Source organism: Erpetoichthys calabaricus, chromosome 6 (genome assembly GCF_900747795.2).
Source record: "Erpetoichthys calabaricus chromosome 6, fErpCal1.3, whole genome shotgun sequence".
NCBI lineage: Eukaryota > Metazoa > Chordata > Cladistia > Polypteriformes > Polypteridae > Erpetoichthys > Erpetoichthys calabaricus.
The window spans coordinates 184,638,938-184,653,361 of record NC_041399.2 but is presented as its reverse complement, the minus strand read 5'-3'; the positions used below and the strand labels follow the sequence as shown (position 1 = coordinate 184,653,361).

The 14,424-nt window shown below is 40.6% G+C and overlaps 1 protein-coding gene across 1 annotated transcript in view; it reads left to right on the top strand.

Annotated features, from left to right (window-relative positions):
- Positions 1–4,565: 4,565 nt before the first annotated feature.
- gorasp1b (golgi reassembly stacking protein 1b) overlaps positions 4,566–14,424 on the top strand; it is a 31,219-nt gene continuing 21,360 nt past the window's right edge. Inside the window, exons 1-3 of the mRNA XM_028804169.2 lie at positions 4,566–4,744; positions 11,995–12,075; positions 13,029–13,232. Coding sequence (XP_028660002.1) covers positions 4,682–4,744; positions 11,995–12,075; positions 13,029–13,232 — 348 coding nt within the window. The 5' untranslated portion in view covers positions 4,566–4,681. The remainder of the gene's footprint in view (positions 4,745–11,994; positions 12,076–13,028; positions 13,233–14,424) is intronic.

Sequence of the window (14,424 nt, the reverse complement as noted above, 5' to 3'; positions counted from 1 at the left end):
TTAATAAAACACTTAATAGAAAAATGTGACAGACTGAAAATGATCTGTTTTAGGCTTCAGATCATTTGGATGATATCCTTGGAAAGGAAAAAAATCTACGATATAAGAGCCTTACATTGCACAGACTAACAAGCCATAAAATTAAATAAGGTCTGAGATTGGCAATGATTGGTTTCTAATTAAGCAATTGGGTTGGAATGAAAACCTGTAGCCACTGCGGCTCACCAGGACCGACATTGCCTACCCCTGTTTTACATCTTATTGCTAATAAGGAGCAATTAAAACACTGAATGCAGCAGTTTAAGATTGAAATAAGCAATTAAGGTTGGAGAACCTTAACAAGCGAGACCACTAAAATGAAGCATTAAAATGTCACTTAAGCAATATGTGCTTCATCAGCAATAATTGAGTTCTCGTTAAGGAACTGGGTTGGAACAAAAACCTGCACATACTGTGGCACTCCAGGACCGACGTTGCCTACCCCTGCTCTAGAGCAGGGATCCCCAACTCCGGTCCTGGATGGCCCCAGTGGCTGCAGGTTTTCATTCTAACCCTTTTCTTAATTAGTAACCTGTTTTTGCTGCTAATTAACTTCTTCTGAATTAATTTTAATTGATTTGCTTTTTCAAGATTTGTTCCCCAGAATTTCTTTATCGTTCCTCTGAATTGCTTCATTTCTTTCCTTAAATAACACCCAAACAGAAATGAAATATGAAGTGAGTGAGCCAACAGAAGACCAAGTAAGTCAGGGCCTCAAACTCCAACCAGTTGCTTAATTAGGCACCGAGTCTTGTTAATTAAACCCGTTCTTTAATTCCATGGCTTGTTGCTGCTCTCATTGTGCAATGGCATACATTCTCGAAATTATTGATTTTCTCTTTTCTAACAGCAGTGGTAAAATGTTTTGGGGACCTGAGTGGATAAGCATTCCTGAGACATTCATATTTCTTTATTTTTAGATATTGTATGATCAACACAGTTTGCTGGTTGTGTTTTGGTTCGTTTTGTATCCCATTATTGTCTGGATGCTAATTAAGAAAAAAGAAACAATTAAGGTGTCTGAATCTTCAAGAGCAAGTCAAATAAAATTAGTTCAAAAGGAGGTAATTGGGAGCAAAAACAGGACACTGACTAAGAAAAGGGTTAGAATGAAAACCTGCAGCCACTGGGGCCCTCCAGGCCCAAAGTTGGGGACCCCTGCTCTAGAGTGCCTCCTTCTCTTGCACGATTTGGCTCAAAACTAATGAGCACATCGTCATCTCATAACAGCTTAAGTCTCCAGTTTGGTATTTTCCGTCCAGCTGTTTTAGCTCTAGACTGTCCTCAATAAACTGAGACACACAGACACACACACACCCATCATCGAGATATTGACATTTTCAGTATTAGGAGACCCTACAACGTCGAGATCCATTAAAAACCGTAGATTGAAATTTTTTGACAAATCTAAAGCTTTTGTTCGGCGCAAAGCAAAATATTGCATTTAAGAAAGAATTTCAAACACTATAATCCTAATTCAGCTCTAAGGCACATTATAATGAAGGGAGTAAATTTAGTTTTTTATTCTTAATTTTAATATGTCACCTGAACGTGCATCTCCAACACCTAATGGAAGGCCATTCCAAAGATAAGGGGCATGACAGACAGTACATATGCTCTGTGACCAACGGATTTTTTCTTAACTGAGGGAATGACAAACAGACCAGCATTAAGAGAACAATGAAGCCATATCAGAATGTATGGTGTCTACAAAGCATTATATGTTAAAAGAAGAACTTTAAAATCAGCTCAAACTTGCACTGGTAACCAGTGAAGAGAAGCTAAGATGGGTGTATATGCTCACTTTTTTTGTTTTTTGTCAAGATTCTAGCTGCAGCATTCTGAACAAGCTGAAGACTTGTAGTAGCACAGCGACACTCTTAAAAATACTGGTTCTTTAATGGCACTTTATGGTTCTTTACTGGCTTATGTGGTTCCTCCTCATAGAGCCATTGCTTAACAAAGCACCATTTCATTCTGGGAAGGATTGCTTGCATATTAAATTGGTTCTTTGCACTTTGGAAACTTCCTAATTTGTAGAAAAAAAAAAAAAATCTTTAATGTATGGTAGGCTACCTAGCAGGACACGAACAGATTAAGAAAATCTGGCCTTAACCTGTGCTACTGTAGATATGAAGCAAGAGTCCTTTTGAAATCATGAGCCATCAATCGGAACTTCACAAATCTGCTACCATCTGTTTGTGGTTATTTACTGTAGGGAGCTAAATACAGTAAATGGGTTCTCTCAGGAAATTTCTCATGGATGGGTCTTTTGGGAACCAAAAATGGGTCCTGTATGGCATCAGTCTGAAGAAAACATGCTGGCTCCTTTACTTTTAAGAGTGTAGGAAGACTGGAGGAAAGGGTATTACTATAATCAAATCTAGAAGAAAGAAATGCATGTATTAACATTTCAGCATTATGGAGAGAGAGAACAGATCAGATTTTTGAAATATTACTATAATGTAAAAATGCTGTTTTTGCAATAGCCTTAATATGAAACTGACATGTCAAACGAGTAACAAAAATAACTTCAAGGTTTTTGATACCTTGAACTTTCAGAAATACAACAGCCATCAATGTTAACACTCAAGGTCTCAAATAAGTGTCCTTATCTTGCTGGTTTAAGAACCAATAACTCTTGTTTTATCAGCATTTTACAGCAAAAAGTGCATAACTCATCAATTTTTGAATATCTGACAGGCATGCCTCTAAATTAGGAGGTGCAAGAGTAGTTTGGCTTTACAGGTATATAGAGTTGCATCAGCATAACAATGAAAATTAACACCATTTTTATGAAGTCGCCAAGGTAGGCCGTTTCTGGGCATAGGCGGACTAGACACGCGCCCTCTAGTGGCCAGGGTGCATTACTGCAGCACCATGTAGAGATTCATATCTTTGTTTTGTTTAGAAAAAGTTGTCTGGACCGGACCAGAACACAAAGAAATATTTATGTTGTGCGCCTCTGCAGCGCCTGCACTATACAGTATGCACAGCACAATTTGTTCCCCAGAAACGGGCCTGGGTGACACAATATTTTTTTTAAAACAGTGCAGACCTACGAACACTCGAACTCAGTGGGAATGTCCGATTATTCATTATCCAACCCGCTATATCCTAACTACAGGGTCACGGGGGTCTGCTGGAGCCAATCCCAGGCAACACAGGGCGCAAGGCAATGTCCGATTATATTGTTTTATATTGTTTTCGCGTACCAGCGATGTTCGGTCTTAACGTCTGACAACCTGCACAGTCCAACAATAACACAAACAACAATAACGATGATAATGATGCCAATAAAAATAATCCTCAAACTGTAGCATAGAAGAGACAGACATGGCAAAATTTATTCCAAATTATGATCGTCTCCCAAATGGACATTCATTAAAACCTGTGTTAAACCTTAGCAAATATCATCCTCTGTGGCTCATCTCCATTTGTGAAATTCGCTCTGGGCACGCTAAAGCAGTTGTGCGTTTTTTTTTTTTTTGGATAGGTAGATTGCATTATTTGCATACACGAGCATACAGTCAAATTTACTGAGTAAATAGGAATTATGGGTAAAGATTTCTATTTAAAGATAATCACGATATTCTGAGTTTCACTGAATTTTGTCATTATTCTAGGTTTTTTTTATTTATTTTATTTTAAATAAATATGTATATGTTACGATAATGTTTTAGTAAAAAACAAAAAATATATATATGTAAGAATATCATCATCAGAATGCATATGTTTAATTTGTGCTTTAAATAGATAAGTATAGAAGTCTTTCGACAGTTTTAATAATAATGTAGGTACTTTACCTGCTTTCTTTTAAGAAATGTTAAAAGAAACAAATAAAAACTACAAAAACAGCCCGATCCCAGCTTATTTTCTGAAATGGCACCCCTCAAGAGCTAGGACTATGGACTGATTTTTAGACTGGTAGACACTGCGGTGCAGTGTGGAGGCTTCACAGCTTCAGAGTGGGTCTTGTGGCTGAATGCCACGATGGGGCACTGCCATCTCCTTGTGTCTGTGCTTTTTCTCACTCTCATACGCTCCCAATTAGCTGGCAACACTAAACCGTTGTTACAGTCCATGCACATGATTGTGAGTGTCCACTGACGGTGTTTGACTGGTGATGCGATGGACTGGTGCCTCCTTGCACCCTGATCTACGGAGGTAGTCACAGGACAGCCATGATCAAATGGATAACCGAATTATACAGTAGTTGATTAATTAAGATTGACTTTTAAATAGTGTTTCATATTCGTGCGATGTGAAACATTCAGTTAACGGCTGAACCTCTTTCATTCCATCGGGCACTGAAAAGCAAATACCTACGTTAGTTCAGTAGACGACGTCGCCCGATTTCCCCTTCCTAGCGGGTCAGTATAAAAGTCTGGCATGCACCTGTTACTATATTATTTGACATATTAAGTAAATCTGACTCCCAGCCAAGTTTTACCGCATTAATTTCAAGTGCTTTCCAGTTCGCGGCGCTCAAGCCGCCTCCTCCACTCCTGTTTTCTGCACTTGATTGCTGCTGCCTTCCAGTCCGCTTTCCAACATGGCTCATGTTTAACTTGACTTGCCGCAGATTTCTTAGTTTAGTTTACTTTTGGTGATCAAACCAGTCTCCTGAAGAAAAGAAGTCATGGGTTTGTCGCAGAGTTCGGATGTTCCTGATGGTGGGAAGGAAGGCTATCACGTGCATGGGGTGAGCAGTAACTACACCATGGGCTGTTCGTGGCTGCCGAAGGCCTGGCTCTGTCAGCGAGGCTGCTGAGGTGGCACCTGTGTGTCATAGAAGGGGTGCAGCCAAAACTAGCCGGACAGTCGTGACGTACAGAGTAGGGAGACTGTAAGAGTAAAGTATTATGTTGCACGATATTATGTTAAAAGATGCGTAATCGCGTAGTTGTCATGGGATGATAGCAGACTAAGATTGTATTTGATGACAGCATACATGTTTATTTTTTATTTTATTTTTTCCCAGTTTATGTTTGACACACCGCGCCCTCTACTTGTCAGCCGAATTGTTGCTCAACTAGTTCTCCTGCCTGTCACTGTGGCACAAGACACAAACCACAGTTCTAGTAGCGATCGTTGGCGATACAGAGATGTGATTCTTTAAATTAAAGGACCACGTTACAGCGGATCGGCATTGTCCAAGCTTTTGAATAGTTTGAAAGAATGTTCGAACCCCAAAACTAATTTGATGGCTTAGTCTGGATTTATTGTCATTATGATTATGTCAGTGTTGAGTATGCACGCGTGCTTTCTCCTGATATACTTGATTTATTTCCACTTTCCGTATATTTGCATCAAAGGATAACAATTAGCGTCCAGAAACGGGCCTGCGTGAGCGAGTGCGTGTGTGACGGAATAGCGTCCCGCCCGGCTTTGGTGTACATCTTGTACTTTTCGCTGCTTCTCACATCGACCCCAGACACTGATGGAAACGTCGTGTTCAAAACATGTACATTCCCATTTGCAAAGATTACATTCACTTTCTACAATGATCTTCATAGACCAATTACTGTTTAATTCTGTTATACACTACCAATCAAAAGTCTGACACATTCAGAAATGTTCATGTTTTTGATAGAAATTAATAACCTTGTTTCAAGATGACAATTTAACTGATTTAAAAACATAGCAAGCAGGCTATGTGTTGCTAATGGTCATTGCTGCTTGAAATTACTGCTTTTTAATTTAGAATTCACATATGACTGCAATGCCTGATTTTTCTGCATGGCCCCAATAGATGAAGTTGTGCATCTGAGTATTCTCCCCTTTGTATCTATCCTGGTTAGATTCAGTTTGCCTTCTTCTCTCAAGACAGTAATAGACACCTTTGTATGAAATATCATTTTCTTGGCATTCTGTCACATGAAAATAATTTTTTTCTTTTCGGCATCTTCTTCCTCTTCTTTTGGCTGCTCCCGTTAGGGGTTGCTACAGCAGATCATCTTCTTCCATATCTTTCTGTCCTCTGCATCTTGTTCTGTTACACACATCACCTGCATGTCCTCTCTAACCACATCCATAAACCAAAAAAAAAAAAGACTAACATATTTCTTGAGAAAGCTATTTCATGTTGGCTATTTTTGAACTCAGAGCTCAACTTTAGCAATGCCAGTACCTTGCAGCCCAAGTGACCACAATAACAGGCATCACCAGTGCCAGTGCAATTAGAAAGGTTTCTCTAATAACCAATTAGCATTAATACATGACTAAGTAAGGATAATTTAAGAGAGCTGACCATTGGGCAGTGATGGAATGGCTGGTGAATTTTGGGCTTTGAGTTCATATGTTAATACGAAATTAAACAGCTGTCATTGGAAGCAATAATAGTCATTAGAAACATTAGTAATATCTAGGCTATATTTTTAAATCATTTTAATGGTTATCTCTCTATTATAATAAAAAAAATCCTGAGATGAGACTTTTTAGCGTGGGACGAGACATGACTTTTTCAGAGAGATACTTTAACGTCCCGCGAGACGAGACTTTGTGCCAAGAGATTTAACCATGCCCGGGGCCGGAAATAAAAGCCAAAGAGTAGATGACAAAGTAGAACATCGTAAAGAATTCAAAAACGTTGGCACGATACACATGCAGAGTAGGTTAGAGATAATGGAAGTACGACAATTCGATAGTCTCAAAAAAATGATAGTAAACATTGCATTAGCGCAAACAAATGGAAATTATTACTCGTTGAAATAACGGAACAGCAAAAAGAGATCTCTGGGCACAAGGCAGGAAACAGTCCTGGACATGGAACTAGTCCATCACAGGATGATACACATGCTACTTTACTCAGTATTACATGACTCAACAACTTAATTATGAGTACTGTATGTAGAGAATGGTGCCTACCAAATGAAAAATATTTTACAGTTTGTTATTATGCAAAATTAAGAGAGGAATTATAATAGAGATTTATTACAGTGAGGCATTTCTCTTTTATAATAAAAAAATCCTGGGCCGAAACAAGACTTTTTAGCCTGGGACGAGACATGACGTTACTTTTTAAGAGAGATACTTCCACGTCCCATGAGACAAGACTTTGTGCCAAGAGATTTAACCTCGCCCGGGGCCGGAAATGAAAGACAAAGAGTAGATGACAAAGTAGAACGTCGTAAAGAGGTTCAAAAACGTTGGCGCGATACACATGCAGAGCAGGTTAGAGATAATGAAAGTACTAAAATTCGAAATTCTCAAAAAAATGGTAGTAAACATTGCATTAGCACAAACAAACGGAAATAACGGAACAGTGAAAAGAGATCGAAGATATTGTTCGGATTTAAACTTTAAGTCGGAGACTTTTAGATCGTCTGATTCATGTTGCCATCAGGGAAAAGTAGTGTTTCTTCCCAATGAAGAGGTGTATCTGCGAGAATTAAAAGATTTGTTGTTTGGTGAAAGTGAAATCCACTTACGTGAACGGCAGAGATGTGAAGTGACTGGTGTGTAGTGCAGGCTGGGGGGTTGGCGAGCGAAGCGAGTAGGGGTTGAAGCCCCCTAGTCTTGATAAAAAAAAAAGACATCCATTTCTGTCAAACCATGAAAATGTCTGGATGTGTCATGACTGTTGACTGGTAGTATATGTATACTTTGCCTCGCACCTTTTTCCTAATCAGTGACCAGTTATACTGCTAATTAACTTTTTATCCCTTCATTTTAATAGCCTCGTTTTTAAGGATTCATCCTCTGAATTTATTCCTTTCTTCATTAAATGACAGCCAAACAGAAATGAGATGTGAAACGAGCCAACAGATTCTGTCCAGCTAAACTGGGATTTCAAACTCCAACCAATTTCACTCCAACCAATCTCTTAATGAGAAGTTGATTTTTGCTCTTAATTAATCCCGTTATTTAATTCCATGGCTTGTTAATGCTCTCATTCTGCCACAGCAGACATTTCCAAAACTGTTGATTTTTCTGTTTTTCATAAGAACACCATCAAAATGTTTTGATGACCTGAGAGATCAACCTTACTGAGACCTTCACCTTTCTTTATTTTCAGATATTGTGTGATGGGCACAGGTGAGCTGGTCGTGTGGCAGCTTGTTTTGTGTCACTTTATTGTTTGGCTGCTATTTAAAGAAACCGTTAAAGAGTCTGAGGCAAAAGAAATTAATTAGCAGCAAAAACTGGTCACTAATGAAGAAGATGGTTAGAATGAAAACCTGCAGCCACTGTGGCCCACCTGGACCAGAGTTCAAACACCCCTATTCTATACTATTTGAAACTGGAAAAAATGTACTTCTTGTTTAAAGGACTTGTTCAAAACTTTTTTAGAATATGGTAAGATTTAATTGATACAGTTTTAGAATAACCATGGGGAAAAGGATGTTCTCCTGTGACGATGCTGGTTCCACTCCATGCTCCCATCTGGCTTTTGGGAGCCCTTGAACCCGACACCGTCGGTAATGTCACTGATAAGCTAGACAGTGAGGCACAGATAAGCAAGGGGATGGTGCAAAAAGTGCCAAGTGCTTTTATTATAACAGCAAACAAAAACAAAGTGTCCAAAATAAAGTGCAGTGCATCAAAATAAGCCATTAAATAAATAATCCATTAAAATAGTTGAAAAGTGGAGGTTAAAATCCATCCATCCATCGTCTCCCGCTTATCCGAGGTCGGGTCGCGGGGGCAGCAGCTTGAGCAGAGATGCCCAGACTTCCCTCTCCCCGGCCACTTCTTCTAGCTCTTCCGGGAGAATCCCAAGGCATTCCCAGGCCAGTCGAGAGACATAGTCTCTCCAACGTGTCCTGGGTCTTCCCCGGGGCTTCCTCCCGGTTAGACGTGCCCGGAACACCTCACCAGGGAGGCGTCCAGGAGGCATCCTGATCAGATGCCCGAGCCACCTCATCTGACTCCTCTCGATGCGGAGGAGCAGCGGCTCTACTCTGAGCCCCTCATGGATGACTGAGCTTCTCACCCTATCTTTAAGGGAGAGCCCAGACACCCTGCGGAGGAAACTCATTTCAGCCGCTTGTATTCGCGATCTCGTTCTTTTGGTCACTACCCATAGTTCATGACCATAGGTGAGGGTAGGAACATAGATCGACTGGTAAATTGAGAGCTTCGCCTTGCGGCTCAGCTCCTTTTTCACCATGACAGACCGATGCAGAGCCCGCATTACTGCAGATGCCGCACCGATCCGCCTGTCGATCTCACACTCCATTCTTCCCTGACTCGTGAACAAGACCCCGAGATACTTGAACTCCTCCACTTGGGGCCCTCTCAGGGTTGGTAGCGAGGTTAAAATCCATTACAAAAAAAATCCTTTAAAAAAAAAAACAATGAGGTTAAAACAATGGCTGGCAGCTGTCTTTTTAAAATCAACCCGGTGCCTTTCTACTGGTGACTCCCCCGCTTCTCCCGTCCAGGCTATGCACCAGGGGAATCACCCTACATGCAGCTGACCTTCTTGTGCTCGACTGGTCTGGTGGCCTCCCGATCCCTGGCTTTGTTTAGCCCCTACCTGACCGAGACTTGGCTTCCCCCAACAGCCAGGACGCTCACGCTGGGTATTCTACTCCAAATCTTCGACTCCCACTGCCTTCGCTGCGGCAAGCCAACCTTCTCTTGGTCACTCCTGCTCCCAACAAGCGGTCAGCAGGAGCGACCACTACCGTCAGCCCTCGGGTGCCAGCCAAACACCCCACTCGGGCTCGAGTGTATATTCGAATTTTGTATATTCTCTTTTTTTCTTATTAATATAACCTGCTTACTGCAATATTTATTTTGTGTAGGTTGTTAAGGAAGTTTTACACGAGGGGGTGCCCAAAAATAACTGGAATTTTGTTGTTGTTAGGTTGGTACTTCTAGTACGTGGTTGGGCCGCTAGGGCGATCTAGTTACACTCCTCACAAGTCAGTCTGCCAAGTGCCATCAGTCTGGAAGGTTGTGCTTGTGTTCAGTGAATTTTTTTGTAAAAGTAGGTTGCACAACAGTGTGAGAAGGAAATGCCCTGATTTGTGGTTGTCGGACGACTGGTTCTTTCATCATGACAACGCTCCATCTCACACTGCTCTCAGCATTCGCCAATTTTTGGCAAGAAACGGTATGACAACCCAGAACCACCCACCCTACTCACCGGATTTAGCTCCGTGTGATTTCTTTTTGGTCCCTCGGATGAAAAAAGACTTGAAAGAAAGGCGTTTTGCTGACGTCGAAGAGGTAAAACAAGAAACGACCAGAGCATTAATGGGCATTACTTCAGACGAATTTAAAAAATGTTCCAAACAATGGAACAAACGGTTAGATAAGTGTATTTCCGCCAATGGAGAGTACTTTGAAGGAGACTAATTGTAGTTTGTACAGAAAATTAAATTAAACACGTTTTAAAAATATTTCCAGTTATTTTTGGGTCCCCCCTTGTATAGTCAAAAGTAGTGCTTGTACATGGAGGAGACCAAAAGAAGTGCAGTGTATTCGTATGCAAATGCCTAACTTCCATGTTCACCCAGTTATTTCTTTGCAGTTTCTTACACTTAATTATTTGCATAGACATAGGCAATAATTAGTGAAAACACGTGGCTTGAATAACTTTTATAAACTTTTTACCAGCAATTAATAAATCAAATATGCTCTTATTTTTAAACCAGTTCCTGCATACATTTTCTAACCTAAAGTGGTTTGGGAGCCATTGTTGAGTGTTCTTAATGTCCTAACCAAGAAAGTAGAAATCTGTTCAATACCAATTTACTGAACCTGCTTAATACAAGTTTAGGTTGGCAAGGTTCCAACAGCATTCAGGAATCAAGCATGCATGGGGTACTGGTCCATATCTTTATGCTAAGCCTGTTTAGAGTTGCCAGCTTAATGCATATCTTGCTCCAGGTTATGCGTGAGAGAACCAAATTACCTAAAAAATACCCACACAGACATGAAAAACCGTGCAGACTTGGCACTAAAAGTCACCCAGGCTGCTGCAGCTGTGAGATGGTAGTGCTAAACAGTAGTGTTAATCCACTGTTCTGTGCTTTTATGAAAAGTATTCTTAATAAAAGCACATACAGTACTTGAGTTATTACCTGGGTTTAAAAAAGCACATTATTACTTGGGTTGGAGGTTTTGTGTAAAAAAGTGAGTTAAGAGGAAAATGTCCATAGTCCAAAGTCATTCACAAATGACTCAGGCGCCGCCGAGAGTGCCAGCCTTTTCAACAGCTCCGTGTACGACTTCATTTTTCTACTTTTATTTTTCTCTTTTTTATTGATCACTCCTATCACTTTATTTTATGTGGATTCGTTCCCTGGACACACTTACTTTTACAACGTGGGCATGGATTTTTACAAGCCGAGACTTTCTTTTTCAATGTGAATTTCCCCTTGGGATTAATAAAGTATCTATCTATCTATCTATCTATCTATCTATCTATCTATCTATCTATCTATCTATCTATCTATCTATCTATCTATCTATCCATTATAACTCAGGTGGCATGGTAGCATACTGGCAGTGGTGCTGTGAAGTTTACGTCCGGGGTGCTCCCTGCATGGAGTTTGTATGTTTCCTCCATGTACTCCAGTTTCCTCCCACAGTCCAAAAACACGTGAATTAGGTGAACTGGTGTTGTTAAATTGGCCCGAGAGTGTGCGTGTGTGTGTGTGTGTGCATGGAGTAGATTGGCATCATCTGCAGGAATTGTGCCTACCTTACGTCTAATGCTTGCTGGGATAGGCTTCCATTTCCCCTCAACTCTGCCCTGGATCAGCAGGCTAAGAAATAACTCCACTCCTGTCACTAATGGCTGTCATATTCTTTTTGTTATTCTTTTTGCTATTCTAATTCAGAAAAAAACAATTGTGCATATTTTGTGTAGGGAAATAGACATTTTTTAAATGTTTTATTTAGGATTAGGTTTCATTTTAGTGCTTGTTATTCCAAGTACCAGATCAGAACTTTGTGTGGTTTAAATTTTTTGTTTACATGCAATTTGTTTTTCAGATTCAAGAAAATTCACCGGCACAAAAAGCAGGACTGGAGCCATACTTTGATTTCATCATTTCTATTGGACACACGAGGCTGGTAGGACTTGTATCTGTTTGTATTAACTGAAGAATAAACTCGGTACTCAAAATATAAGATACCCTCCATTTTAAAATCATGCATGTATTGTACTCATGACCAGACTTTAAGTGCAATTTAATGTAATCAGGAGGGAAGGTTGGGAGACAAAGTCAGAGAGGCGAGATTGTGTTGGTTTGGACATGTGCAGAGGAGAGATGCTGGGTATATTGGGAAAAGGATGCTATGGATAGAGGTGCCAGGCAAGAGGAAAAGAGGAAGGCCTAAGCGAAGATTTATGGATGTGGTGAGAGAAGACATGAAGGTGATGGGTGTAACAGAACAAGATGTAGAAGATAGAAAGATATGGAAGAAGATGATCCGCAGTGGCAACCCCTAACGGGAGCAGCCGAAAGAAGAAAATTGGCCTTTTCAGGGTGACTGAAACACATTCTGTCAAAATGCAGGTTACTACTGTATGTGAAAAAGATTTTCCAGTCCCAAGTACAACAGACTATACGTTTTTTGTGATAACTTCTTTGTATGTTGTGACTCTCCCACAATTCCACAAACCTCAAATGGAAATTGTGAGTGCTTTAGTGGTCTTAGCAGGAAAGTAATTATACAGACGTTTCCTGATTGTGCTATCACAAATCATGAAGGGAAGACTCCCACATTTGTTCTGCTTGTAAGCGGGATCCCAGGCCATAAATTTAAATTGGGTTAATTTGTATGGCAGTGTGCTGTCACTTAATTGGCTTCCAGTTTGAAAGTGGAAAAGGAGAAATAACTTTTATTGGTTTCTTAATTAAATTCTAATGTGATTGTGTCCGTTGGTACAGTACAGTTATTCTGAGTAGAACAAGTAGGCCATTTTTGGTGTTTTTAAATAATTTAATGTGTAGTAACCTTTTTATGAAAATTCACATTCCTAATAATTAACTTTTTGCATTATGTTTTTCATTATCATGTAGAATCAAGAGAATGATATGCTAAAAAATCTGCTAAAGGCCAATGTTGAGAAACCTGTGAAGCTGGAGGTGTACAGCATCAAAGCAATGAAAGTTCGAGAACTTGAAGTGATTCCTAGTAATATGTGGGGAGGCCAGGGTCTGCTGGGAGCCAGCGTTCGATTCTGCAGCTTCCAAGGAGCCAACGAACATGTGTGGCATGTACTGGTGAGTGTAGCCTGCTGGACCAAAGGTCCATATATTAAAGACACAATATCCATGCATCGGGCAGGCATGGGTGGCATGGGGATGGCAGGTATGGTATGGCAGGCGGCTTTTCTGTGTTTTTCTCATGTTGTTAACACAAAACATCCTAACAACTGTCTTGGCTTGAAAAATTGACGGATATTTGGTAAGTTTTTAGGCTTTTCCTCTGTGGCCCATATACTCAATTTGTAAAAAACCAATGCAGGTAAGATTTTAAAAAAAATATAGAAAGTACTTAACTCTAGAACACAGTTTTGCATGGCAAATGCATATACTGTATATCATGTTTTAGAAATAAATTAGATTTTAAAAATACCAAACTTACCCTCTAAGAGATGTGCAAAATGATGCAGTGTCTGACTTTTATTTTTAAATCTAGACTTGCAGTGTAAACTGAGGGTCTTTTTCAACTCCTCCATTTATATATGTGGAACGAGCCCCAGACACAGACAGGTAGACATGGTTAAAAAGCACCACCACACGTTTATTTACAATAATATAATAATAATAAAGTGCACCACAAACCCCCAAGACTCCCCCAAAGTGCAGGCCAACACCACACTTTGCCTCTTTCTCTTCAGGCCGCCTCCTTGACTCCTCCAAGACCTCGTCTCTCAACCTCCCGACTCCAGCCCCCTAATGGAGGGAGGCGGCCCTTTTTATAACCACCCGGATGTGCTCCAGGTACTTCCCGACAATCTTCTGCTGGCACTCCCCAGTGTGGCAGAAGTGCCGGCCGCGCACCTGGAAACACTCTGGGTGTCCCGGATCCTCTTCCCCCCAACACTTCCGGGTGTGGCAGAAGTGCTGAGGTCCATGGGACCCTACAGGGCTGAGCTTCAAAGCTCTCTACCTGTGGTCCCCACAGCCACCAGGGTGGTCGCCCCCTCGTGGTCTGGAGGAGGCGTAAGCCCTCCTCCGGGCCTTTTGGGTGTCCCGGCTGGGTATCACCCCCAGCCGCGTGCCACATATATAACATACAGTATTATTTTAGTAGTATTAGTGGTATTGTGTTCATGTGCCTCAGTGGACTGAATAGCCTCTCATTTTAAACTATTATTTGTTTGTATGTTTTTTTTAAACATGCCCCAATGTTGCTGTCTTTAGAAAGCACCAGTGGATATCTAGCTAACATCCATTATTTATGTTTAGT